The 25,572-nt window shown below is 36.8% G+C and overlaps 1 protein-coding gene and 1 long non-coding RNA gene across 5 annotated transcripts in view; one reads left to right on the top strand and one right to left on the bottom strand.

The window, feature by feature from the left end:
• LOC140323517 (protocadherin alpha-C2-like) overlaps nt 1-25,572 on the top strand; it is a 182,380-nt gene that overhangs the window by 61,959 nt on the left and 94,849 nt on the right. The window contains exon 1 of one of the 4 annotated variants that reach the window (XM_072400677.1): nt 23,149-25,322. The exons of the other annotated variants lie outside the window; for them this stretch is intronic. Within the exon in view, the coding sequence (XP_072256778.1) occupies nt 23,160-25,322 (2,163 nt within the window). The 5' untranslated portion in view covers nt 23,149-23,159. Of the gene's footprint in view, nt 1-23,148; nt 25,323-25,572 lie in introns of those variants that run through there. 4 annotated transcript variants of the gene reach the window in all.
• On the bottom strand, nt 111-23,399 carry LOC140323519 (uncharacterized). Its single transcript, XR_011919394.1, has 3 exons — nt 22,739-23,399; nt 21,603-21,759; nt 111-184 (listed from the first exon to the last, which is right to left on the bottom strand). It is a non-coding gene; the product is annotated as an uncharacterized lncRNA (long non-coding RNA).

The following is a 25,572-nucleotide window of genomic DNA, read 5'->3' as shown; positions in this document are numbered from 1 at the left end:
ACAAGGGTAGTTGATGTACTATTAGTGATCTTTGCTATTTTAACAGTTTTAAGTTATCATAGCATTGGAAACTACTCTGTGTATTAGTTCTCCCCGATACTTTGGAACCCTTGAAATGTTAGGCACTTTAGTCTGTTCTTTGAAATAGATCACCTTAGAATGATTTGGTGTTGGTGCTTTGCAACTGTAAGAAAGTAAAGTGACAAAAAATAATTTATTAGATAACTGCACCAATCAATTGAGTGTAAGCATTTAGCATGATAAGCAGATTAAAACAATGATGAATTTTAGAATTTATTCATGGTTTATGAGGTTAGTGTTGATTTTTTACATAAAACTGAATTGGATTATCCTAATAAATTCCTTAATTTAGGTCCACCTTTTTATATTGAGCTATCCTTTATATTTATGCGTAACTGTTTTTAAATAGCTGTTTTCAAAATGTTACTGGTATCAGTAGTCATCCATGACTAAATATGGTTAGTATAATACAAATGTAAGAAAAGCAACTTTTTTTTGCCACTCTGGGACTGCTAACCAATTGAGTTTACATTTCATATTTTATATAATGTCAGATGAACAGATATGACAACTTTGTTGTTTTAGGTGTTTGTATATATTCTTTTTTCTAGTTTTTGATGACTTTGTGTGATCCAATAAATATCCAGCCTGTATGAAAGCCCAGAGCTTTATGAAATCAGACCCAATGGGCCTGATTTATTAAAGCTCTCCAAGGCTGGAGGGAATACACTTTCATCAGTGAAGCTGGGTGATCCAGCAAACCTGGAATGGATCTGGTCCAGGATTGAAAACATTTGCTAGCAAATAGCAAATAACTTTGAAGAAAACCATTCCAGGTTTGCTGGATCACCCAACTTCACTGATGAAAGTGTATTCTCTCCAGCCTTGGAGAGCTTTAATAAATCAGGCCCAATGTGTGAATTGAGAAGAAATGTATGCATGAGCAGTAAGACTATTAAAAGTCCTTTCTGCAGCATCATGTTCCCTGGGCAACTTTTACGGGGGTAGGGAGTTTTGTTCTGGTCTGCCTATATATTACCTGATACCTGAAAATATAATGAGGAAAAAAGATAAAATTAGCCTAGTAAACATGTACAAGGAGTTTAAAACTCCAACTGCTGATATAATTATGAAACATTTGTTTTAGTTCAATATTTACCTCACCTAACAATGCAAATTAGTTTAACTGCCTCTCTTGATCATAACACATTGGGCCTGATTTATTAAAGCTCTCCAAAACTGGAGATGATAGACTACCATGGGTGCTCTGGAATTCATTTGGTACAGGATTAAAAACATATGCCAAGCAAATGATTTTTAGAAAATTGCTATGTCGACCAGGTTCTCCCATGATAGTCTATCTTCTCCAGTTTTTGAGAGCTTTAATAAACTAGGCCCAGAGTGTCATAAAGAGAAAAAAACATTTCCTTAATATCTTTCTGACCAAGTAAAACATACCAAGCCAAGAGATTTACAACTTACCAACAGGAAGTAAAATTGATAATGCTACTTTGCTTAAGGTTTTTTATTTGCATGTTTTATGAACATATAGTTACAATATAATTGTACAAAATTTTACATGAAAAACATATTTGTGTTATTATGCTATGTGGCATACTTTTCTAATATGTTGAACAGTGTTGTGTATTTTGACATTCATTAAAGTTTGTAGTTCTTATATGCCAGCCATACTATTAGTGACTATATTTGAACCTGCATGGTGAATGTTAAGCAACTTCTATAACATTTGTTAAATATTTGAAAATGACGCTTTACCACATATTTGCTAAAATATAGACTGTGTCAATATGTTTTGCTGCATCACTTTGTCTAGTTTACAGATTGCGGAACGCTGATCACTATGCATTAGCTTTACAGAACACATTACAACAAATTTGATTTGAACTTACATAGCAGAGAAAAAAAGCGAAATATTTTGTTTTATAGAATTTTTCCAAAATATACCTTTTACACTAAACAATACACAATATAAGAAACATAATTTTAGATTATAGTCTTTTCCCATGAAATCATAATTTAAAAATAATAACTTACATTGTAGAAGCTCACTCTTGGTGCAACATGAATATTAGGCACTAGATGTCACTCTACACCAACCTATATCTTGGAGGTGAGGACTGAATATTTTTTTTTGTTGGTGATGCTGAATACCTCAGTGAAGCAACACCGGCCATGCTGGATTTTTTATTCTCTGTTGTGGATCTTCAGTAAATGTTAATGCAATCATTATTGCAAACTACCTTTTTTGTCTTTGCCCAAGGGATTGCCGCCTTTAGCAGTTAGGTCCATAAATATTTGGACAAAGACAACTTTTTTCTTATTTTGGTTCTGTATTTGTGGTACATTACAACAATTGATATTAAATGAAACAACTCGGATGCAGTTGAACTGCAGACTTTCAGCTATAATTCAGTGGGTTGAACAAAAAGATTGCATAAAAATGTTAGGAACTGGGGGGGCGTGGCTAGCCGATGGTGGAGTAGCATGCTAGTTGCTTGAGCTCCGACTTGCCCAAGGGATTGCCGCCTGTGTAAGCACCGCTGGTGCGCCCAAACTTTTACCCAGCATGGGACCAAAGAACAAGGGGACACAAAAATCCTGGACCGCGGACGGTGAAGGATTAGCAGGCATCTGGAGGATTAGCAGGCATCTTTACTCCAGACGCGAGGGTGGCTAAAGAACAGGCCACAAGCCCAAATCTACCAGGCATGGAAGATTCTTCTGACTCCAGTGCTCTATTGTTCACAGGTGAGGATGGGTGAGATTGGAAGCCCCATCTTAAAGTGCTTCCTACTTGACAGGAGCTTTCAGCTAGCATTAGCAGGCTTGAAGCAAGTTGCAAGCAAGAGTTCCAGGTGATCTAGCAGTCAATACAACAGATCACAAGTACCACCCTAGCTTTACAAAATACCAGTACAGAACTTGCAACTGAAGTTTCTTCGCATAGCAAAATACTAGAATGTCACAAAGCCCAACTTAATACGCTATTTCTTTTGCATGATGATGCGGAAAATCGCAATAGATGAAACAGATTCTGCATATGAGGGATTCCAGAGTCCATTCCAAACACAAAACTTTCCACAGTAGTGAGTACTATCTTTACTAAGCTACTGAATGTCCCCTCTGACGTGGACCTAGAAATTGATCGGGTGCACAGGACGCTGGGCCCTCGCAGTAAAGACCCCCAGCGACCAAGAGATGTTTTTTGCCGGATCCATTTCTTCCGTACTAAGGAAGATATCATGCGGAAAGTTAGGGAAGTCGAAAATGTTGAATACGCTGGTTCCCGTCTCCAGTTGTTGCACAGCGTAACTTCCTTTTCTCCTCCTTTGTGGCCGGACGCTGCTCCTGTGATCCAGTTCTTCACCTCCACCTCTCCTCCAGGGACCCCATCCAGCCGAGATGCATGAAGATACTATGGATCACCGTTCTCAATTTTTTGTGAAGATTTTATGGTTTTAAGATTTCACTGTACTCACTTTTATACAAGAAATCTTCCTTTGGTCTGACGATTCACCACTTTTTTTTTCTCATTGGAATAATTTTGTTTTTTGATAGAAGGCAACAACTGTCCCTCTGCACTGCAGTTACTTTAGACAGGCTGTGATTCGGAGATTCCTCAGTGGACCAAACAGGTTTACATTTCAAAAGCTGGGGCCCACCCAGCGACCTGCGGATCTTCCCCCTTTTGTTTACATTCAGATATTTCTGATATTTTTCTGCAATCCTGCCTTTCTGCTGCTTCACCATCACAGATAATATATATATGGCTTGTTTACATATGTCAAGTAGGATCTCCTACTTGAATCTTCGGAATCTCTGGACTCCACTTTGTTGTTCCATGGTCTGGCAATTTAACTAAAATTTTCTTATACTGCACTTTGGTTTTGCCCGCTAGGGCTCAATCCCCCCCCCCCCCCTCATTTTTGAGAAGGTGGACGAAACTGGTGGTCGATATTGTATTATTATTTTGTTTTGTTTGTTATTATTACTTTTTGGTTATGTACATTGCAGATACACCCGCTTAATTTGGAGTTCCCTGATTGTTTTGATTTTATTTGCCTGCTGGGTTTACATGTTATGTTTTGTGTGGTTTCCCTTGGGTGGGATCGAACAGATACCGCTGTTAGCTGACACATCCCAACATAGGTACACCGTCCTTAGTAGATGGAATCTGGAGGTTCCCCCCTCCTACCCCAGAATTCGGTTTTTCCCTGCGGGAGTGCGTTAGCCCACCAGTCCATTTCCTAACCCTTAGCTTAGTTTTTTCCCCCTCTCCTTACCCAGATTTCTCTGACCTCCTCCCCCCTTTCCCTCCCTTCTCCTTTGTAATTCTAAAATACGCCTGATGCCACAGATGGCTTCTCCACAACCACAAGCTCAGTCACTACAAATCCGTTCCCTTAATGTGAAAGGCCTCAACAGCCCTACTAAAGGCTCCCAACTCTTCTGCTCCAAGAGACCCATTTTCAAACCACAAGGTTACCATCCCTTCGCAATAGGTATTATCCCACCTGGTACCATAGCACCAATCCTGACACCAAAACCAAGGGAGTTTCCATTGCATTCCACAAATCTCTGCCTATTCAAGTTGTAGCCACTTATGCTGACCCCCAGGGGAGATACTTGTTTCTCAAGGTATCCATCCGGGGTAAGATGTTCACTATTGTTTCTTTGTACTCACCAAACCACCAGCCCACTTTGTTTTCAATTAAATGTCTAGAAATTTTAAAGGGGTTTGCTGAAGGCACCATTATTGCGGGGGGCAACCTTAACTTTGCTTTAGATCCCCGAATAGATACATCCACAGGGAAAACTCCCATTTCCTTGGCCAAACTGAAAGCATTTCGGTCTAAACTGCATGAGCTCAGGTTAGTGGATACTCAGGTATAATATAGACTATAAGATCACTTATCTGTCTCCGTTATGTTTCAGCTCTCTCAGCTTTCCTCCAAAGGGTAGACATGTTGGTGTTATGACTCCCTGTTCAAGGATACTGTTTTTGCCAGAGCGGTTGTTGATGCTATCACCAATTTCATGCAGGACCATGTTTCTGACACCGCCCCTCCCCCCATGCAGTGGGAAGCCATGAAGGCGGTTATCGGTGGGGTCATCATTCAGCAGGATTTACGATTGAAGATCAGATCCCAGGATATCCAGCACACTTTAGATAATATCCGAGACCTAGAAAGGCTCCATAGACGTACCTTGTGCCCAGACACTTTTATGGAATTGACCGTAGCTAGGACCCCTATTTTAGAGCTCTATGATCTGGCACACCAGCAATGTAGGGACCGGTTTCGTAAGATGCTTTACCAATATGGGAATAAATGCAATAGACTGCTGGCCAGGGGACTTTACCCTTCCGTACCTGTTATCTACATACCATCTGTATGTACTGCCCAAGGTGATTTGGCGGCTATCCCCCAAGATATATTACAGGCATTTCATAACTACTATGCAGACTTATACCAACTCCGTCTGAACCCTGTTACTCCAGCAGCCCTTCACTCCTATGTTGAAGAGACAGCTCTTCCAACACTGGACCCTGAGGTAGTGTCCTTTCTGGAATCGCCTTTAACAGAGAAAGAGGTGGCTTTTGCTATCAAATCCACACTGGTGGGGAAGAGCCCTGGCCTGGAGGGGTTCACACCTAAATTCTACAAACAGCATGCCTCAAATCTAGTTCCTTTTCTGACAAGGGTGTTTTCCATATCTGAAGATAACCCCTTTCCACCTCTTGGAAGCACATATTACTGTTCTCTCAAAATCTGGCAAAGACCGTACTTTATGCTTTAACTACAGGTCTATCTTCCTCATTATTGTAGATGCCAAACTATTTTCCAAATTGATAGCCAATAGTCTTACTAAAAACATGCCACATCTAATACAGGCGGATCAGGTTGGTTTCATTCACGGGCGCAAGGCTAGAGATAACACCATTAAAACCATCCTCCTCACCCAACAGTCTGGAATTTCTATGTGCCACCTCTCGATTGACGCCAAGAAGGCATTCAATAGGGTCAGTTGGTCATTTATGTACGCAGCACTACACCAGGTGGGATTGGGCTCCGGTATAAATTCTAGAATATCTCCTCTATATTCATCCCCTTCGGCTAGAGTACGGGTTAATGGATCCCTTTTGGATCCATTCAGGATATTGAATGGCACCAGACAGGGTTGCCCCTTGTCCCCTCTACTCTACCCTTTGGTTATGGAGCACTTAGCTGTGGTGCTCAGAAATATCCCTGATGTAAAGGGGGTCCAACTGGGCGAGAATCAATATAAACTGTCCTTATATGCGGACGACCTTCTACTATACATCACCTCTCCTCATATTACCATGCTATCTGTTTTCAGGGAATTCAAGAAATTTAGCATGTTTAATAATTTTAAGGTCAACCTCTCAAATCAGAGGTTCCTAATGTCACTAAATAATAGTTAGTAGTGCACATCACATCAGGGTCAGTTGGTCATTTATGTACGCAACACTACACCAGGTGGGATTGGGCTCCAGTATAAATTCTAGAATATCTCCTCTATATTCATCCCCTTCGGCTAGAGTACGGGTTAATGGATCCCTTTTGGATCCATTCGGGATATTGAATGGCACCAGACAGGGTTGCCCCTTGTCCCCTCTACTCTACCCTTTGGTTATGGAGCACTTGGCTGTGGTGCTCAGAAATAACCCTGATGTAAAGGGGGTCCAACTGGGCAAGAATCAATATAAACTGTCCTTATATGTGGACGACCTTCTACTATACATCACCTCTCCTCATATTACCATGCTATCTGTTTTCAGGGAATTCAAGAAATTTAGCATGTTTAATAATTTTAAGGTCAACCTCTCAAATCAGAGGTTCCTAATGTCACTAAATAATAGTTAGGAGTGCACATCACATCAGACCCTAATAATCTTTTCTTCCACAATTACACTCCGTTGATTGGCGAACTGAAATCAGATTTACAGAAATATAATAGAAATGGTTTGCTAGGATCAACTCTGAAAATGGATATCCTCCCCAAACTGTTGTACACATTTCAAACAGTCCCAATTTTTCTACCTACTATGTTTCTTAGGAAGATTCAAAAACTCTTTAGGACTTTTTTTATGGAAGGTGAGGCGCCCCCGAATAGCATACCTTACCTTGACAAGATCTAAATGTATGGGAGGCGTGGGAGTACCAGATGTTTTGATATACTACAGACTGATTGATTGGTTCCACAACCAGGAGCTGGGTGTAGGTGGAAGCATCCCTTTCTCCAATATATTTGAAGTCTCTTGCATAGGTGGATCGTCACCTTTTTGGCAAAAACACCCTTCTACCTGGTCTTACATTTGACATCCTACGTTTATGGGATGTTCTTATTACAAGGGACAGTGTTTCTACATGCCCAGGCCCAACCCCTCTATTTCATAATCCCTCCTTCCCCCCAGCAATGCACAGAAAGTGCTTTCTAATCTGGTCATCACCAGACGATTGTTATCTTAGAGGCATACTCCGCAATGACCAGGTTCCCCCTATGACCTCAGTTCATGCCCAACTGACCAGTAGGCTGTCCACATGGTTTGCATATAGACAAATAGCATCCTATATATCTACGTTCCCGGACACTGCCGTATTGACCAGAGGACTGACAGGGTTTGAGGCACTATTGCAGTCATCCTCACCACCCACCCATGTCATCTCTTTATTCTATGAACTCCTCAATAGGGACGCCTATACGGGTGCTCCAATTTACACAAGATATTGGGAATCTGACCTGGACATGGTAGTATCTGCTGAGGACTGGGAGAAATCTTTTGCTCTTACTCATAAACTAACACTCACCTGTAAGGCACAAGAAACCAATTACAAGATCCTGTCATGTTGGTATTTATGTCCCGCAGACCACCATCGTATTTGCACAGACAAGTCTGATGCTGGTGCTGGCGTTGCCTTACACACAAAGGTACCATGGTATATGTATAGTGGGCGTGCCCACTGATCTATTATTTTTGGGACATGAATATCAAATTTATAATGATTGTATTTTTTCAAATGTACCAAAAAAACAAATGTACCAAAAAAGGTCACATTGTTGTCCATGATTCCGAGATCACTAAAGTCTATTAAGCAAAGTGTACTTTGTGACTTTCTTACGGCTGCCAGAATGCTCAAGCTAAAATACTGGAAACAATCTGTAACGCCGACTATTAAGGAATGGTTAACAGAAAGGGAGAAATTCTGCCACATTGAGCAATTAGTGGTGAAGGACAATGATAGGTTGGAGCAGTTCAAACATACATGGCTGATATGGGATTGGTATAAAGGATTCCCCCAATTTCAAGGGTACCTATTATGATGGCAGATATTTGTATATTGTAGCCCCTAGGCGACACGGCCTCAGTTAGGCCATATTCATTCACGGCATCATTCAACTGATTCAATTTATTAATCCCCCCCTTTTCCCCTTTATTGGTCCCTTTTACTCTGGGCTGGTTTGATGTCTGAGTTGTTTGTTTATATTATATGTTATTTAAAATTTTGAATTACTGTTTTACATGGTACAGAATTATGTTTGTATTCTCATTAGCCTGTATATGCTGACTTATCAGTCTTCTTGTGCTCTGGGACACGTCACTGGTGGTCCACTGCCCCTACGCAAGTTGAAACTTTGAGCTACATTGGTATTTGTATGAAACAATTTACTAGGTTGGCCTTCCTGCCTCGATACTGTTGTTTATGTTGTCCCCCCCTTTTTTTTCTTCTCTCTTTTTCCCCCTTAATGTATTTTATGTTTATGTTTCCTCCCCCCCACTGTATTTATGTTATTGTATGTTTATTTTTTTCTATACAAAAAAAAACTCAATAAAGATATATTATACAAAAAAAAGTGAGGAACTAAAGCCTTTTTTTTCCACAATGACTTAATTTCAGGGGCTCAAAAGTAATTAGACAATTGACTCAAAGGCTATTTCATGGGCTGGGGTGGGCATTTCCTTTGTTATGTCATTAATAATTAGGCAGAATAAAAAAGGCCTGGCCTTGATTTGGGGGGGGGGGGGGCTTGTATGTGGAAGATTTTGACAACATGCCGTGAAAGGAGCTCTTCATGCAGGTGAAACAAGCCATCCTTAAGATCCTTAGAAAAAAACCATCAGAGAATTTGCTACAATATTAGGAGTGGCAAAATCTATAGTTTGGTACATCATGAGAAAGAAACAAAGCACTGGTGAACTCAGCAACGCCAAAAGACCTGGACGTCTACGGAAGACAACAGTGATGGATGATTGCAGAATCATTTCCATGCTGAAGAGAAACCCCTTCACAACAGCCAATCAAGTGAACAACACTTTCCAGGAGGTAAGAGTATTGATATCCAAGATTACAATACAAAGAAGACTGCATAAAAGTAAATACAGAGGGTGCACTGCAAGGTGCAAGCCATTCGTAAGCCTCAAGAACAGAAAGGCTAGATTGGACTTTGCTCAAAAACATCTAAAATAGCCAGCACAGTTCTGGAAAGACATTCTATGGACAGATGAAACCAAGATCAACCTTTACAAGAATGACGGCAAGAAAAAAGTATGGAGAAAGCGTGGAACAGCTCATGATACAAGGCATACCACATAATTTGTAAAACATTGCGGAGGCAGTTTGATGGCTTGGGCGTTCATAGCTGCCACTGGCACTGGGACACTGGTGTTTTATTGATGATGTGACACAGGACAGAAGCAGCCAAATGAATTCTGAGGTGTTCAGGGACATACTGTCTGCTCAAATCCAGCTAAATGCAGTCAAGTTGATTGGGAGGCGTTTCATAATACAGATGGACAATGACCCAAAACATACAGTCAAAGCAACCCAGGAATTTATTAAAGCAAAGAAGTGGAATATTCTTGAATGGCCAAGTCAGTCACCTGATCTGAACCCAATTGAGCATGCATTTTTCTTGTTGAAGACTAAACTTCAGACAGAAAGGCCCACAAACAGCAACTGAAAGCCGCTGCAGTAAAGTCCTGGAGCATCCAGAGCATTAAAAAGGAGGAAACCCAGCATCTGGTGATGTCCATGAATTCAAGACTACAGGCTGTTATTGTCAGCAAAGGGTTTTCAACCAAGCATTAGAAATTAAAATTTTATTTTCAGTTTTTGAGCCTCTGAAATGAAGTGATTGTATTAAAAAAGACTTTAGTTCCTCACATTTTTATGCAATTTTTTTGTTCAACCCACTAAATTAAAGTTGAAAGTCTGTGGTTCAACTGCATCTGAGTTCTTTCATTTAAAATGAATTGTGGTAATGTACAGAACCAAAAATAGAAAAAAGTTGTCTCTGTCCAAATATTTATGGACCTAACTGTTTGTCCAACGAAAATCTTCACTACCAAGGGAACAGCAGATTGATCCATTTGTTGTGCTCCAAATGTCTTGGGATGTGGTCTTGTGTCAGCTGCATTATATCATCCCAGAGGAATCTTACCATGGCACCTTTTTGGAAGGATTGCTCAAGATCTGGGACTGGATTTAGGTGAGATTAATTTCAGAATGTTACGTGTTGTCTCTAGAGATGAGAAGGAATATTTCCAGGTGAATCTGCAGAACGGAATCTTGTTTGTGAAAGAGACAGTAGACAGAGAGATGCTGTGTCCAGGCATATAGATGTATATAATTCCTCTGAAGATTATAGTGGATAAGCCTGTACAGATGTATAGAGTAGATATAGAAATAGAAGATGTAAATGACAATAGACCTGTCTTCCCATCCTCTGTGCGTAACCTTGTGATATCTAAACTAATGCCTGCAGGATCTCATTTTCATGTAGAGGGAGCAGCTGATCCAGATCTTTAAACAAATGCTATTACAAACTATGAGCTCAGTGCCAGTGATTATTTTGCTCTAGATTTCTAAAAATACATGAATCAGATTGGATCATTGGAACTTGTGTTAAAGAAATTTTTAGACAGAGAAAAGCAGTCTGTTCACAATCTCACAATCACAGCTTATGATGGTGGCAAATCCAGATTTTGTGGTACATCTGATGATCTTATGATATTAGCATAGTGTTTAGTTTAGACAAAAATTCTGGGGAAATAAAGTGATGGGAGAGGTGGATTTTGAACAAACACAGTTGTATGAAATACAAATAGATGCTGTGGCTAATGGAGAGATCCAATTGGTTAGACATTGTAAAGTTCTAGTTACTGTTGTAGATGTCAATGACAATCCTCTTGAGATGACAGTGACTTCATTTGCTGTGCCTGTTCCTGAAGATTCTCCACAAGGAACAACTGTTGCAATCATTAGTGTCTATGACCAAGATTCAGGATTAACCTCCCTAGCGGTAATCCCGAGTGTGACTCGGGGTGGCTTTTACTTGCAAAAAGCAAGTCACACGTCCCACGCTCCAGCGGCGATCCGATGGTCCTGCTGTGATGCCTGGGCGCCAGTCCGTCGGGGGCCGTGGCCGGGCGGGAAATTTAAAAGCAGATTACTGAGTAATCTGCTTTTAAAAAGCACCTGGGTCCCGGCCATGCCGCTGCCCGCATCAGTAGTGGGATGCGAAGCACAATGCAGGATTTCTGCATTGTGCTTCACATCTCTCTGGAGATGCAGAGCAGCAGCAGCAGTGTCTGTGTGAGCAGGCGGGGACATCGCCCCTCACATCACCCGGGAGGATGAGTCATCTTCCGGGTGATGCAAGTGGTGATGTATTGGGGGGTGTGTCTGGGAGGGAAATTTAAAAGCAGAATACAATGTAATCTGCTTTTAAATGGTTTTTACAGTGCAAAAACACCACACAACATGAAATAAAAATAAAAGTACATTTTTAATTTTATATTTTCTTTTAAGATTACATTGTTGTCTATTATTACATTATTTTTTAAAATTATTATTTATAATTATGTATTATATTATAATTTATGATTATAATATAATAAATAAATATAATTATCATACCCAGGAGTTAATCCTAAGAATTAGGCCCACACTATAAACAAACATTTCTATGCAAAAAAAAATTGGATCACTTTTTGCATCAAAAAACTGACAGAATTAGAATGCTAGGGGGGTAAAATGTAAAAGTTAGCTGCAATTTCATTATTTCTTCACCCTTCAAAATTCACCCAGCATTCAAAGAAGATTTTTCCTTAACAGTTAATGGGAAACTGGATCGAGAAATAAATTCTCATTATGAAGTTGTAATAGTAGCTAAACATGAAGGAACACCACCACTGTTAGTTTCAAAGATACTTAGTATTGATATAAGTGATGTGAATGACAATGCCCCATTATTTCAGAAACCCTATGATACAATCTTCATCAAGGAAAACAATACACCAGGTTCTCATGTATATACTGCATCAGTATCAAATCCAGATATGGGACAGAATTCCTTTATCACATAATATTATTGTGACAGCACTGTGGATTGGATCCCAATATCTTTCTATGTCTCGATAAATCCAGAAAATGGAAAAGTATTTGCTTAAATTTATTTGACCATGAACAAGTAACCTAATTCCAGTGTCATATAAAGGCGACTGATGCTGGTCTACTTCCAATTAGCTCAAACCTTACTCTGAATATTTTCATAGGGGATATCAATGATAATGCCCCAACTTTCATGCCATTATTTCCTGCATTGACATTAATAACTCCAAAGACCATACAACCTGGACACTTGGTTACTAAAGTCAGAGCAATAGATATTGATTTAGGATACAATGCTCTGCTATCACATCAGGGATCTATCAGGAAAAAACCCATTTGTAATAACACAATGAACGGGAGAGATTGGATTAAAGAGGACATTTACAGATTCAGATAATGAAGAATACAGACTAATAGTGGTGGCTCAAGACCATAGAGAGCCAATCATGACATCAGTAACAGAAATCACCATCTCCTTAGTGGAATCTGGAGAGGAAATTCTGTTTGAAAATCAGGAACCCAGAGGAATTACTGAAGAATTTAGTGAAGCAAATATCTATTTAGTGGTTGCTATCTGTGTAATATCAAGTATTTTTCTTATTACACTAATAGCCTTCACTGTCCTAAGATGGCAAAAATGCAGAGATGAAGTCAATGACCTGAAGGATAATTACAAGATCTGCTCAAATACTGCAGGAAGTTGGGCTTACTCTCAACAAACTCAGTTCAGAGTATGTTCAAACTCATTGCAACGAAAGGGTGACTTAAAAGCTCTCAAATTTTAAACAGTGAAGAACTTGAAGGGGCCCCACTACATTATTCATATCAGGTAAGTTTACAAAGAAATTTTACCCACCTGAATGCTCAAATATTTTGGATAACATCATATTAACATTAAAACAATGGGTCTGATTTATTAAAGCTTTCCAAGGCTGGAGAGGATGCACTGTTATCAGTGAAGCTGGGTGATCCAGCAAACCTGGAAAAGATTTCCTAAAAGTAATGTGCTCTTTGTTAGCAAATGTTTTGAATCCTGGATCAGATATATTCCAGGTTACTGGATCACCCAGGTTCACTGTAGAAATTGTCTCCTTTCCAGCCTTGGAGAGCTTTAATAAATCAGACCCAATGTTTTATTGTCAAGGCCCAATAAGTTTAGTGTCAGGCCCAACAAGTTACAGTAACTACTTCACAAAAATACATAAAACAACTTTATTTAAAATAAAACTCTAATCGGTAAGTGAATGTTTCTTTTATACTACCTGAACAATACTCTGATGGGTATACGTAACATATTTATCTAAACACCTAACAACAATGGTTGGAAAGTAATTGTCACCTTGGTTCTCATGAGACTGATTTCTGTTGACCTGTTGAAATCCATCTTATTTCCATTTTGTGTGTATGTGTTGTGAAAGGAATATACTAGAGGTTTCCTTTTTATTCTGGTTACAATTTGAAGGTAAATATATATAAGTATATTGATTGTTGGTCAATTTTGAAGACCTAAAAAATTCCTTTAATTTGTACCTGTGCAGTATTATTGTGTCAATTAATTAAACCTCCAGCCAGTTGGTTTAATTCATTGTGTCAATGAATTAAACTAACTGCATAACTAACTGTTTTAGGTATGCAGTTAAAAATGTGACTGGTTACACTGTGGATAATATCATTCAATTTTGAAATTTAATAAAGTTCTCTGTTAGTCATGGTCAGCCATGGCACAGACCTAAGACATTCCCTTAATTCTTACTTTTTTGGTGTTAATAGGAATCTCTAGGAAACCCCCAGCATAAAAACTTTACACTTTTTGAATTATGGGTGGTGTATTCTGTAATTCTGTCTACAATAAATATGTATAAGAAAGATGTAGTAAAAAATTAAAAAGAGATCATTACAGCAGTAATGGTAAGAAGTTATAACAGTAATGTGCACTCATGTTCTGTGTGCTCTTTTCATGATAGGACAATTGCAGTAGAAATTAACACAAATAAAGTCTTTAAAAGTTTTTATTAAATGTGCCTCATTTTGTAGATTGTTTGCAAAATATCAGGATAATTTTATCTGCAAAATATTTGAAAAGTGTTTTTTCAGTTTTAAACATTAATTGACTATAAAAAAATGCCAGTTTAAATAGATATTTAAATGTGTGATTTTATGTCACATTAATGTTTTAAATTAATGTTCAATTCATATAAATACATAATAGTCTTTGTTTTAAACATTTTTGAGAGTTGATATTTTCTTACCGGGAAGCATTATTTCATCTCCACCTCGAATTGATTCAATGTTGCTCTCTGCATACACATTTACAGTTAATAGCCGTTATAATATGCTGATATCTTAAGGAATAAAATCCCATGCAATACTTTCGCTAAATCAACCTAAAAATTCAGTACGACAAACACTGACAATTGAACCTACATGGCATAGCAAAGTAATGTAAACACAATTTGTGTTGTGATTTAGATTTTGTTCTGATGTCTTATTATGGTAACATTCTTGTACAGAACCCCCAAATCAGCATGAAAGGGTCTTTGGGTTCCATCAGTTAGCTGTGGCTGTGTGCTTGCTTTAAAGTGGTTGGGATAATAATTTGTTATTAATTTATGTAAATAGTTCTGAGTTCTTTAAAAATCTATTTGCAATATATAACATAAAATAGGTCAATAAATACCATATTAAACTTAAAATTGATTATTTTAAGCATCCTATAAATATGCCATCTTCTTCTAATACGTCTGATTTATTAAAGCTCTCTAATACTGGCGAAGATAGACTATCATGGCAGAACCCAGCAAACCTGGAAAGGATTACTTAAAAATCATTTGATTTTATTGGAAAATGTTTTCAAACCTAGATCAGGTCCATTAAGGGCTTGCTGGATCATCCATGTTCTCCTCTAATAGTCTAATCTTCTTTAGTCCTAGAAAGATTTAATAAATCAGGCCCAATGTCTGCATGTCTCTTTTCATAATTCACTCTGGCTCCCCTGACATCAAGATGAAATTAAAAACTTTTACCCCATGTGCACAACTTGTGTATATACAGTATGCACTTATATGTTTGCCTTTATATGTTGTAACCCCTTAAATATTTTTGTTATATCTAATGTTTATGATGATGATAATGATTTTAAAGGACTACAACAATATTAGTAGATTTGCAACAAAATAACAACAATAATAAAACAAAAGTTTAATTTTTATTATATATTTTTATTTTATAAATAACCTTCTTTTGCATTTTTTTAATACACAGATACAATAATCTTTTGATCTATATTTTTCCTTAGATTATTACTTGATTCAGGTATGAAAATATTGCTTTTTGTTTTATTATTAATTGACTTATAGAAAAAAGTATAGGATACTTCTCTTGGCTTTCTCAATATATGTATAATTATAACAAAGAAAACCAAAAAATAGTTTTTGACTAAAATTCTATTGTGAAATATTATTTTTAGAAGGGGAGGAATATAAAATTAGAATTTAGTATACACTGCTGTTTATTTTTCAAAGTCAGTTTTTGCCCTGGGTTTATACTATATGCTTTTTCTAAACATGGAGACTGCATTATTGACAATGATTTTTTACACTCTGACTGTAAGTTTGCAGAAACTTATATGAGGTCATAAAAATGATAATTAATGATGCAATAAATCTCTGTGTAGTTAGACAGTGCCTCTGTGATACATCAGTTTTTCACTTTGTTTTAATATATAACAGCAGTAATGTTTTTTTATGTGGGTATCTTTTGTACAATTTATATCTAAATATTTTACATTCATATAAATTAGTATTAGTAAAGTAAATATTGTAAGTAAATATTAAGTAAATTAAAGCAGGCCTAAACTCTGAATTTTTACTTAACACAAAAGGGTAAACAACCCTTTGATTTAAAGTAGCAATTTTGTTGTTTTTTTTAAGTGCAACACTCTTGGGTGCAGCACCTTCTCTTTCTGTCTTGATCACCAAAGCGATCACGACAGAATGGGAGAGCAAAGTCTCTCGGGATGCCTATGATATGCTCCTTCATCAATAGAAAAAAACAATTGCCAATCTTCCGTGTGCGCAGTGCGAGCTTGTGTAAAGCGGGAAGAAGAACCCCGAAGAAGAGAGATGTTGACACCTGGCGCAGAGAGAGGACATATACTGGAACGAGGCAAGACCCGATGGATAGACTGATCTGCGAGATTAAAGGGGTAAGTTTAGGTGTTTTTTTTGTTTTGGGTTTAGTTTCTCTTTAAGTATATATTGTTTCTTGGTTACTAAGGAATTGTGAAGTATGCCAATTTATAATTGATGTGTTCCTGCAACCAATAAACTACATGGATATACACTCAAAATTAAAAATGTGTATTGTTTTGGAACATGTAGAAAGGTTAATTGTGCCTACGCAGTACCCTTGAAGAACTGCCATATGTGTTCGAGGAATTATATTGCTCCTGAAAAATAACAGTGCACTTCTAGGCATGTGATGCCTTGGAATTCTTGTGCTGATAGCCTCAAAGCTGTATGTTCTGTGTGGGATTTAAAGCACTGGTACCTTTAACTACGTTTTTTTATCAGAGATGGAGTGATATTTGATAATGTCACTAATAGGCTGCTCATTATTCTTTACTGGAGGCTCTGACATAAGAAAGGAAAGCCCTGTCTCTACAAAAGCCAAACTACAGTAGCTTATAACTAAAAGTGGATAGCAATGTAACACAATCAGGGTATTTGATAAAATATTCAGGGACATTCTAAATGCACAAAACTGCTAACAAATGTTCTAGTATTAGACTTGTTTTAGGTCAAGAAGTATTTTTTTACCACAACTTTGTATAATTAGCTACAAACCATTGTCTGTCAGTAGTCTGTAATAAAATTTTCCATCCTAATTTATTCGAAAAGCTATAAGATTTTTAAGGAAAATCAACTTCTTGTGAAACATAACCTGTTCTTTCTACAACAATATGTTTGTTTAGTTCTACTTCAAAATAATTTCTAAAAGGGATAATTGTTTTTAACATGAGGGTAATGTATTGTATCAAGTGGGTAATGTTTAGTGTCACACACACCGACATTCTAAATTATATGTTCATCAAAAGCTTGCTCCTTTTTTTTTCAGTATTCTCTTTTATAATTTGATTGCAACATTTTGTGTAGTGGCAAGTGAAGTAATACAAACAGGTATTTATTTAAATCTTAACAAAACTTAAAGTAGTTACTTTATTATACTAATTCTAAATATAGTTATTGAAAATGAAAAAAAAAAATATCCTTATTAATATATATTTCTGAGACTTTTGTTGGATAAAATGGATAATCAAAAATAAAAACAATTTACCGAAATAATTTTACTTACATTACAGTAGTATTGACTGCAGTATGAAATTCAGACACTAGATGACACTACAAACCTTCTTATGTGATATGTAACAGGAAATTTTTCATTGTTCACAACAGAGCTTTTTACTGTAAGAATGTCATCCATGTTCAGTTTTGTACTCTGTGTCGAGGATCTTCCTGGAAGGTGAATGCTTTATCTACTGAACAGATTATCACCTCCATTTTCATACAGTACTGGATATGTTCAACCTAAAACAAGAATATCATCAATGGAACAGTTTGGTAAATTTTCTGCTGATACAAATGTCTTGGTATGTGGCCATGAGTCAGCTGCATTATATCATCCCAGAGGAATCCAAACATGGAACCTTTGTTGGAAGAGTTGCCCAGGATCTGGGACTGGATTTAGGTGAGATTAATTCCAGAATGTTACGTGTTGTCTCCAGAGATGAGAGAGAATATTTCCAGGTGAATCTGCAAAATGGAATTCTGTTTGTGAAAGAGATAATAGACAGAGAGCTGCTCTGCCATAGTACACCATTCTGTGTAATTCCTTTGCAGGTTATTATAGACAAGCCTGTGCAGATGTATCGTGTGGATGTAGAGATAGAAGATATAAATGACAATAGTCCATCTTTCTTCTCCTCTGTTAACCATGTAATGATTTCAGAACTCAGACCTGCAGGATCTCGTTTCCCAATGGAGGGAGCTGTTGATCCAGATTTGGGAACAAATTCTATTTCCAACTATGAGCTCAGTGCTAGTGATTATTTTATGTTAGATTTTCAGAAATATATGAACCAAATTAGATCATTAGAACTGGTTCTTAAGAAATCTCTTGACAGAGAGAAGCTATCAGTTCACAACTTGACTCTAACAGCTTATGATGGAGGCAAGCCAAGATTAACAGGTACAACCCAGATTGTGGTTACGGTGGAAGACGTCAACGACAATGCTCCAATTTTTACGCAGCCATTTTACCAGTGCAGTGTGACTGAAAATTCTGAGAAAGACACACTTGTAATCATGTTAGATGCCACAGATTTGGATGTAGGAAAAAATGCAGAAATATCATATGAATTTAGCAAAATGGTCAAAGAAGATGTAAAAAACATTTTTAGCCTTGATAAGCACACTGGAGAAATTAGAGTAATAGGTGATATAGATTATGAAACAACAAGTTTGTATGAAATTCAGATTGATGCCTCTGACAGTGGAGAACACCCAATGACTGGACACTGCAAAGTTTTAATAACTGTTGTTGATGTCAATGACAATCCCCCTGAGATAATGGTGACCTCCTTATCAGTTCCTGTACCAGAGGATTCACCACAAGGGACGACAGTTGCAATAATCAGTGTTCATGATAAAGATTCAGGATCAAATGGCAAAGTCATATGTTACTTATCAGAACAGACACCCTTTAAAATAAATCCTGCATTTACAGGCGATTTTTCCTTGACTGTAAATGGGCAATTAGATCGTGAAAGAAAAAGTAGTTATGAAGTTTTAATTACTGCTAAAGATGAAGGATTTCCACCTCTGTCAGTTTCACAAACTCTTAAAATTGATGTAAGCGATGTAAATGATAATGCACCGCAATTTGCCCGACCAGTTGAAACCATCTTCATCAAAGAAAACAACCCGCCAGGTTCTCATATCTACACAGTTTCAGCTTTTGACCCAGATATTGGACAGAATTCTTTTATCACATATTCAGTTAGTGAAAGTACTGTCCATGGGATTCCTACCTCCTCCTACATCTCCATTAATCCCGAAAATGGAAAAGTCTTTGCTTTAGTGTCATTTGACCATGAACAGGTTACCTACTTCCAGTGTCAAATAAAAGCCAAAGATGCTGGTTTATCTCCTCACAGCTCAAATCTCACTTTAAATGTTTTCATTGAAGATATTAATGACAATGCACCAGCATTCACCCCACCTTCTTCTTCAATTGTGGTCAAAACTCCTAAATCAGCAAAACCAGGATATTTAGTAGGAAAAGTGAAAGCAGTGGATCTTGATTCTGGATATAATGCTTTAATATCTTATAATTTTAAGGATCCCTTAGGAAAGACACCTTTTGCTATTTCTTATCAAACTGGAGAAATTCATTTAAAACATCCATTTACTGACTCTGACCATGAAGAACACAGAATATTAGTTGTGGCTCAAGATAATGGAGACCCAGTCATGACAGGTGTCACTCAAATCCTCATCTCCTTTGTGGACCCAGGAGAGGAAACAAAGTTTGAAATTGATGAATCCAAAAACATCAGTGATGAATTCTCTGACACAAATGTTTATTTAGTTATAGCAATCTGTATAATTTCAAGCATATTCCTAGTAACCCTAATTGCCTTTACTGTATTAAGATGGCAAAAATACAGAGATGAAATCAATGGTTTGAAAGAAAGTTACAAGGTCTGTTCCAATACTGGGGGCAGTTGGATGTATTCTCAACAAACTCAATATAGGCTTCAGAGTTCAAACTCAGTTCAAGCCAAGAATGACTTAGTTGTCTTTACTCCAAGTAGCCTTCATGCTCCAAGCAATAAAGAACCTTTAAACCCAGAAGGAACAATTACAAATAGTTCATATAAGGTAAGAAAAACCTTACATGTACAGTGTATACCACGCAGTGATAAACCTATGTGATATATTTTCTGTATCTGGAAGCGCAATTTAAATTTTTTTTGTTCTTTCCTATTGTAGTGTTAGTTTTTCCCTGTGTTGTTTCAGTGGACAAAATGTTTAATACTAAAATCAGATAAAGTAATGGCTGGACTCACTTGCCTTTTTTTTTAACACTACATGCAAACATTCCTATACAAGGGACTGCATGTAAATCATCCTCTGATTAGTATGTGTGTTTTATTTATGCTTCCCAGATAATCATAGGATGTGCTTTATGAATGGCAAAGGAGAGGAAGGTAAAAGAGGCAAAACACCAAAACTGGTGTCTGTCATCCACAATTATCTATTATCTACAGTGGATTTTTTTTTTGTCATTTTTGTATTTGTATTTACAAATGTATGTAATTTATGTGCCTAATTTGTTTTTATGAAATGCTTTATTGATTTTTTTATGTTTTATTAAGCTTTGTACCACGGAAACTCCCTGCCTTTTTTAGATTGCTCCATTTTATAGGTAATCATTAGCCACTATTTGGGTGGTTTTGCAAAGTATAATTGTCTAAGAAATATTGCAGTCATTATAATATTAATGGTTTAAAAAATGTAAAATTTACAAAAGGTTGATTTACCGAAGGACTGCATTACACTACAGGGTAAAATGTACATAATGAATGAGATGAAGCTCTGCTGATTTCTGCCATCCAATCATAAGCAAGGAAAAATCAAGACAATTTTTCAGTATGTACACAGCACAATCAATCTTGGAACACCAATATACCAAAAACTATTCATATTAGTACAAGGATTAGTATGTGTATAAATGTATATACAAGACAGCTTAACAGAACAACCAAAGCAACTCTGTCGATTCAAACCTGTTCAGAACATTACAGTATGATATATATATAATAGAAAAATGTAAAAAATATTTATATGTTTAATTTGAATAATGGTGTATTATATAATAGTATACTGTAGTGATAATAAAATTTGCTGTACCTTTACCACTTAACACATTTTTCATGCAGGCTTCTGTGTTATATTTCTTAAACATGCATTCCAATAACTTATATGGTCCTTTTATCTTAGATCCATGAGTTAAGGCCATCTAATCTTTCTTGCTCCCCTATTAATTGCAATGTATTTAAAGCTGAAATAAAAAAAAACTCACCTTTACCTTTGCAAACCCTGTAAGAGGTTTTCTGGATTGGGTCCTGTGCCATCCTGGAATTCTCCTTCATTCCGGTTGTTCCTTCTCTACCCTTCTTCCACCTTCTGCCAAGTCACTCGATCTCGCACTGAGCAGGAGCAAGATTAGGTGACGTACCCTGCAGTAGATGGGGAAAAAAGGGTGCAGATCTCACTGCGCATGCATCAGATCAACAGTTTTTTTTTATAATAAAGAAAAAGCTCCCCATTGAAGGAGCAGCCAGAAGCGATCCAATTCGCTGCAGCGATCAAAACAGAATAAGAGAGGCTTTTGACCCTTGTCTACCCTTTTATGTAAGGTAAAAAATTTTAGTTTAAGCTAGTTTTATTTATGTTAGTTGGCTTGAGATTGATTTCACACACATCATATATAAATATCTTGACTTTTATAGAAATACATGCACTATCATCATCATCATTTCTTCAATAAATAACAATTTAAATCACACAATACCTATCTAAGATATACCATTAGAAAACCATATACCATTTTACTTAAAACATTATGAACTTTAAATGAAAATAATACAAAACAATCTGCTGTTTAACCAAAATCTAATACAATCAATACAGCTACATTATTCACATTAGCAACTATTAGGTAAATATGCACGTTAAATATGTAAAAAAACATATTTTACGAATACTTTATTGTCCCCATTCTGGAACATGTGTTATTGTTTAGTTTTATGTAATTTACACAAAGCCATCTCTTGGGAATTCATCATTATATTATGTTGAACACTGCTTTTAATGAACAGTTTTTGGGTTTAGCCATCTTAAAGAATTAGCTCTTGTTTATTATGCACAGTAACAAGGATCTTCTAAAGTCTTCTTCTGATAGCATAATATAAATAATAATGTGCACTTAGGCTACTAATATTTTTTATAAACACGGTACCAAGAATACTGGAATGTATACTATGTATTTACCTTGGAGAAAAAGGTTACTTTTTTAATTACGCTTTTCTCTAATGTTTAGTACATAATGTTAGGGCCATATTTGATATTTTCAACAAAACCTAATCTAAAGCACTTTTTCATTAAAATTGAAAAAGCTAAATAAAAGCAAAACCTAAATATATACTGTATACTTACAGAACCAGTACTTGGATTAGGTGGAAGTGTTTTGTTTTAACACTAGATGTCACTCCATACCAAGATATAGCATCTTGCTAAAGCGTAAATTATTCTCTCTTGTTACTGCCGCTGAAGATCTTACTTGGGAATTTTGGCCATGATAGCCTGCTTTCCTGTGTTGTTGATTATCTGCTTTCGTGCATGCCTTATTTTCAAGAGGAATTATTTTTATCAGTCTTGGATGTTCTAGGAAATGTTCCGTCAAGCACAGGATAATCATGCAAGAAGCAGATTGATCCATTTCTTATTGCTGCAAATGTCTTGGGATGTAATCCTGAGTCAGCTGCATTATATCATCCCAGAGGAATCCAGACACGGCACTTTTGTTGGAAGAATTGCTCAAGATCTGGGACTGGACATAGGTGAGATTAATTCCAGAATGTTACATATTGTCTCTGTAGACGATAAGGAATATTTCCAGGTTAATCTGCAGAATGGAATCCTTTTTGTAAAAGAAGCAATGGACAGAGAGGTCCTGTGTCCTGATACACAATTCTGTATTATTCCTCTGCAGGTTATTGTAGATAAGCCTGTGCAGATGTATCGTGTAGATGTTGAAATTGAGGATATCAATGATAATAGTCCAGCTTTCTCATCCAGTGTTGCTAATTTAATGATACCAGAGCTCAGACCCACAGGATCTCGTTTTCTGCTAGAGGGAGCAGTTGATCCAGACCTTGGATCAAATTCTATTACAAGCTATGAGCTCAGTGCAAGTGATTATTTTGCATTAGATTTTCAAAAATACATGAACCAAATCAGATCTTTAGAGCTTGTACTAAAGAAACCACTAGACAGAGAAAGGCAGTCTGTTCATAATCTAACACTTACAGCTTGTGATAATGGCAGGCCCAGACTGAGTGGTACAACCCAAATTGTCATCACTGTGGAAGATGCTAATGATAATGCCCCTACTTTCAGCCAGCCATTTTACCAGTGCTCCATTGAGGAAAATGCCATTAAAGGATCTCTGGTTTTTAAACTAAATGCTACTGATTTGGATCAAGGAAAAAACAGTGAGGTTACATATGATTTTGGCAAGCAAGTTAAAGAAGAAGTAAGAAGAGTATTTAATTTAGACAAAAATACTGGGGAAATTAGATTAAAAAACAAATTGGACTATGAAACTGTTAAAATGTATGAAATTCAAGTTGATGCTATTGACAATGGAGAACATCCGATGGTTGGACATTGTAAAGTTCTTGTAACGGTGGTTGATGTCAATGACAATCCTCCAGAGATGACTGTAACTTCTTTATCACTTCCTGTTTCTGAGGACTCCCCACAAGGGACAACAGTTGCAATTATTAGTATACGTGACAAAGATTCTGGATTAAATGGAAAGGTTCATTGTTTTATTTCTGAACCTGCCCCTTTCCAGATAAATCCAGCATTTATGGGAGATTTTTCTCTGACTGTAAACGGACCACTGGATAGGGAAAAGAAGGATTTTTATGAAGTTAATATTTATGCAAGAGATGAAGGGTCGCCATTTCTTTCTGTAACAAAGACTATAAGGGTTGAAATAAGTGATGTAAATGATAACCCTCCCCATTTCCAGCAGTCTATTGATACAATCTTCATTAAAGAAAACAATCCACCAGGCTCTCATGTCTACACAGCATCAGCCTCAGACCCAGATATTGGACATAATTCCTTTATCACATATTCTATCACTGACAGCACTATTGATGGGATACCCATATCTTCCTACATTACTATCAATCCAGAGAATGGAAAACTATTTGCTTTCGCTTCTTTTGATCATGAACAGGTCACCTATTTCCAGTGCCACATAAGGGCAACAGATTCTGGGTTACCTCCACTCACTTCTAACCTTACCTTACATATCTTCATTGATGATATTAATGACAACGCACCAACTTTCAGCCTGTTTTCCTCTATGACAGTCAAAACCCCAAAGTTGTCACAACCTGGGTTCCTTGTAACTAAAGTGAGAGCATGGGATTTGGATTCTGGATACAATGCCTGGATAACCTATCATTTTAAGGACTTGTCATTAAAAACACCATTCACCATATCTCAGCAAACCGGTGATATTAGTTTGAAACGCTCATTTACAGATTCAGATAATGATGAATATAGATTAACAGTGGTGGCTCAAGACCATGGAGAACCATTTTTGTCTGCAGTGACCCAAATCATCATCTCCCTGGCAGAATTTGGAGAAGAAATAAAATTTGACAATTACGAGTCAAAAAGCACCAGTGATGAGTTTTCTGACACAAATATTTATTTAGTTGTTGCCATCTGCATCATATCAAGTATTTTTCTCATTACTTTAATTGCCTTCACTGTTTTAAGATGGCAGAAGTACAGAGATGAAGTCAATGGTCTGAAGGAAAGTTATAAGATCTGTTCCAATACTGGGGGTAGTTGGATGTATTCCCAACACACTCAATATAGAGTATGCACAAACTCACATCAAGCCAAGAATGATTTGATTGTCTTTACACCTAATTCTTCTCAGTCTCCAGGAAATGAAAATCTTGAGAACCAACATGGATTAATCTTCAACAAGGTGAGAAAAAAAAAATATCCAAATCCTTGTGATGGTAAACCCTTTCCAATGAAAACATGCTTTCATTATTAATTTTTTTATTGGTAACAGTTCTATGTTCTAACTTTAAGATAGCAACCATTATTTAAATAAACTTTTTTTTTTAATTTTCTTAAGGTATTGGTTTCTGAAAAGTTAGTAGCACTTACAGCAGACTCATCACTGGATATTATTATATCCATGTGTATATATATTGTGCATGCCACCATCA

The sequence above is a fragment of the Pyxicephalus adspersus genome, chromosome 2, assembly GCF_032062135.1.
Source record: "Pyxicephalus adspersus chromosome 2, UCB_Pads_2.0, whole genome shotgun sequence".
Classification (NCBI taxonomy): Eukaryota; Metazoa; Chordata; class Amphibia; order Anura; family Pyxicephalidae; genus Pyxicephalus; species Pyxicephalus adspersus.
The sequence above is the reverse complement of the archived record's forward strand: the minus strand, read 5'-3'. Positions and strand labels throughout refer to the sequence as shown.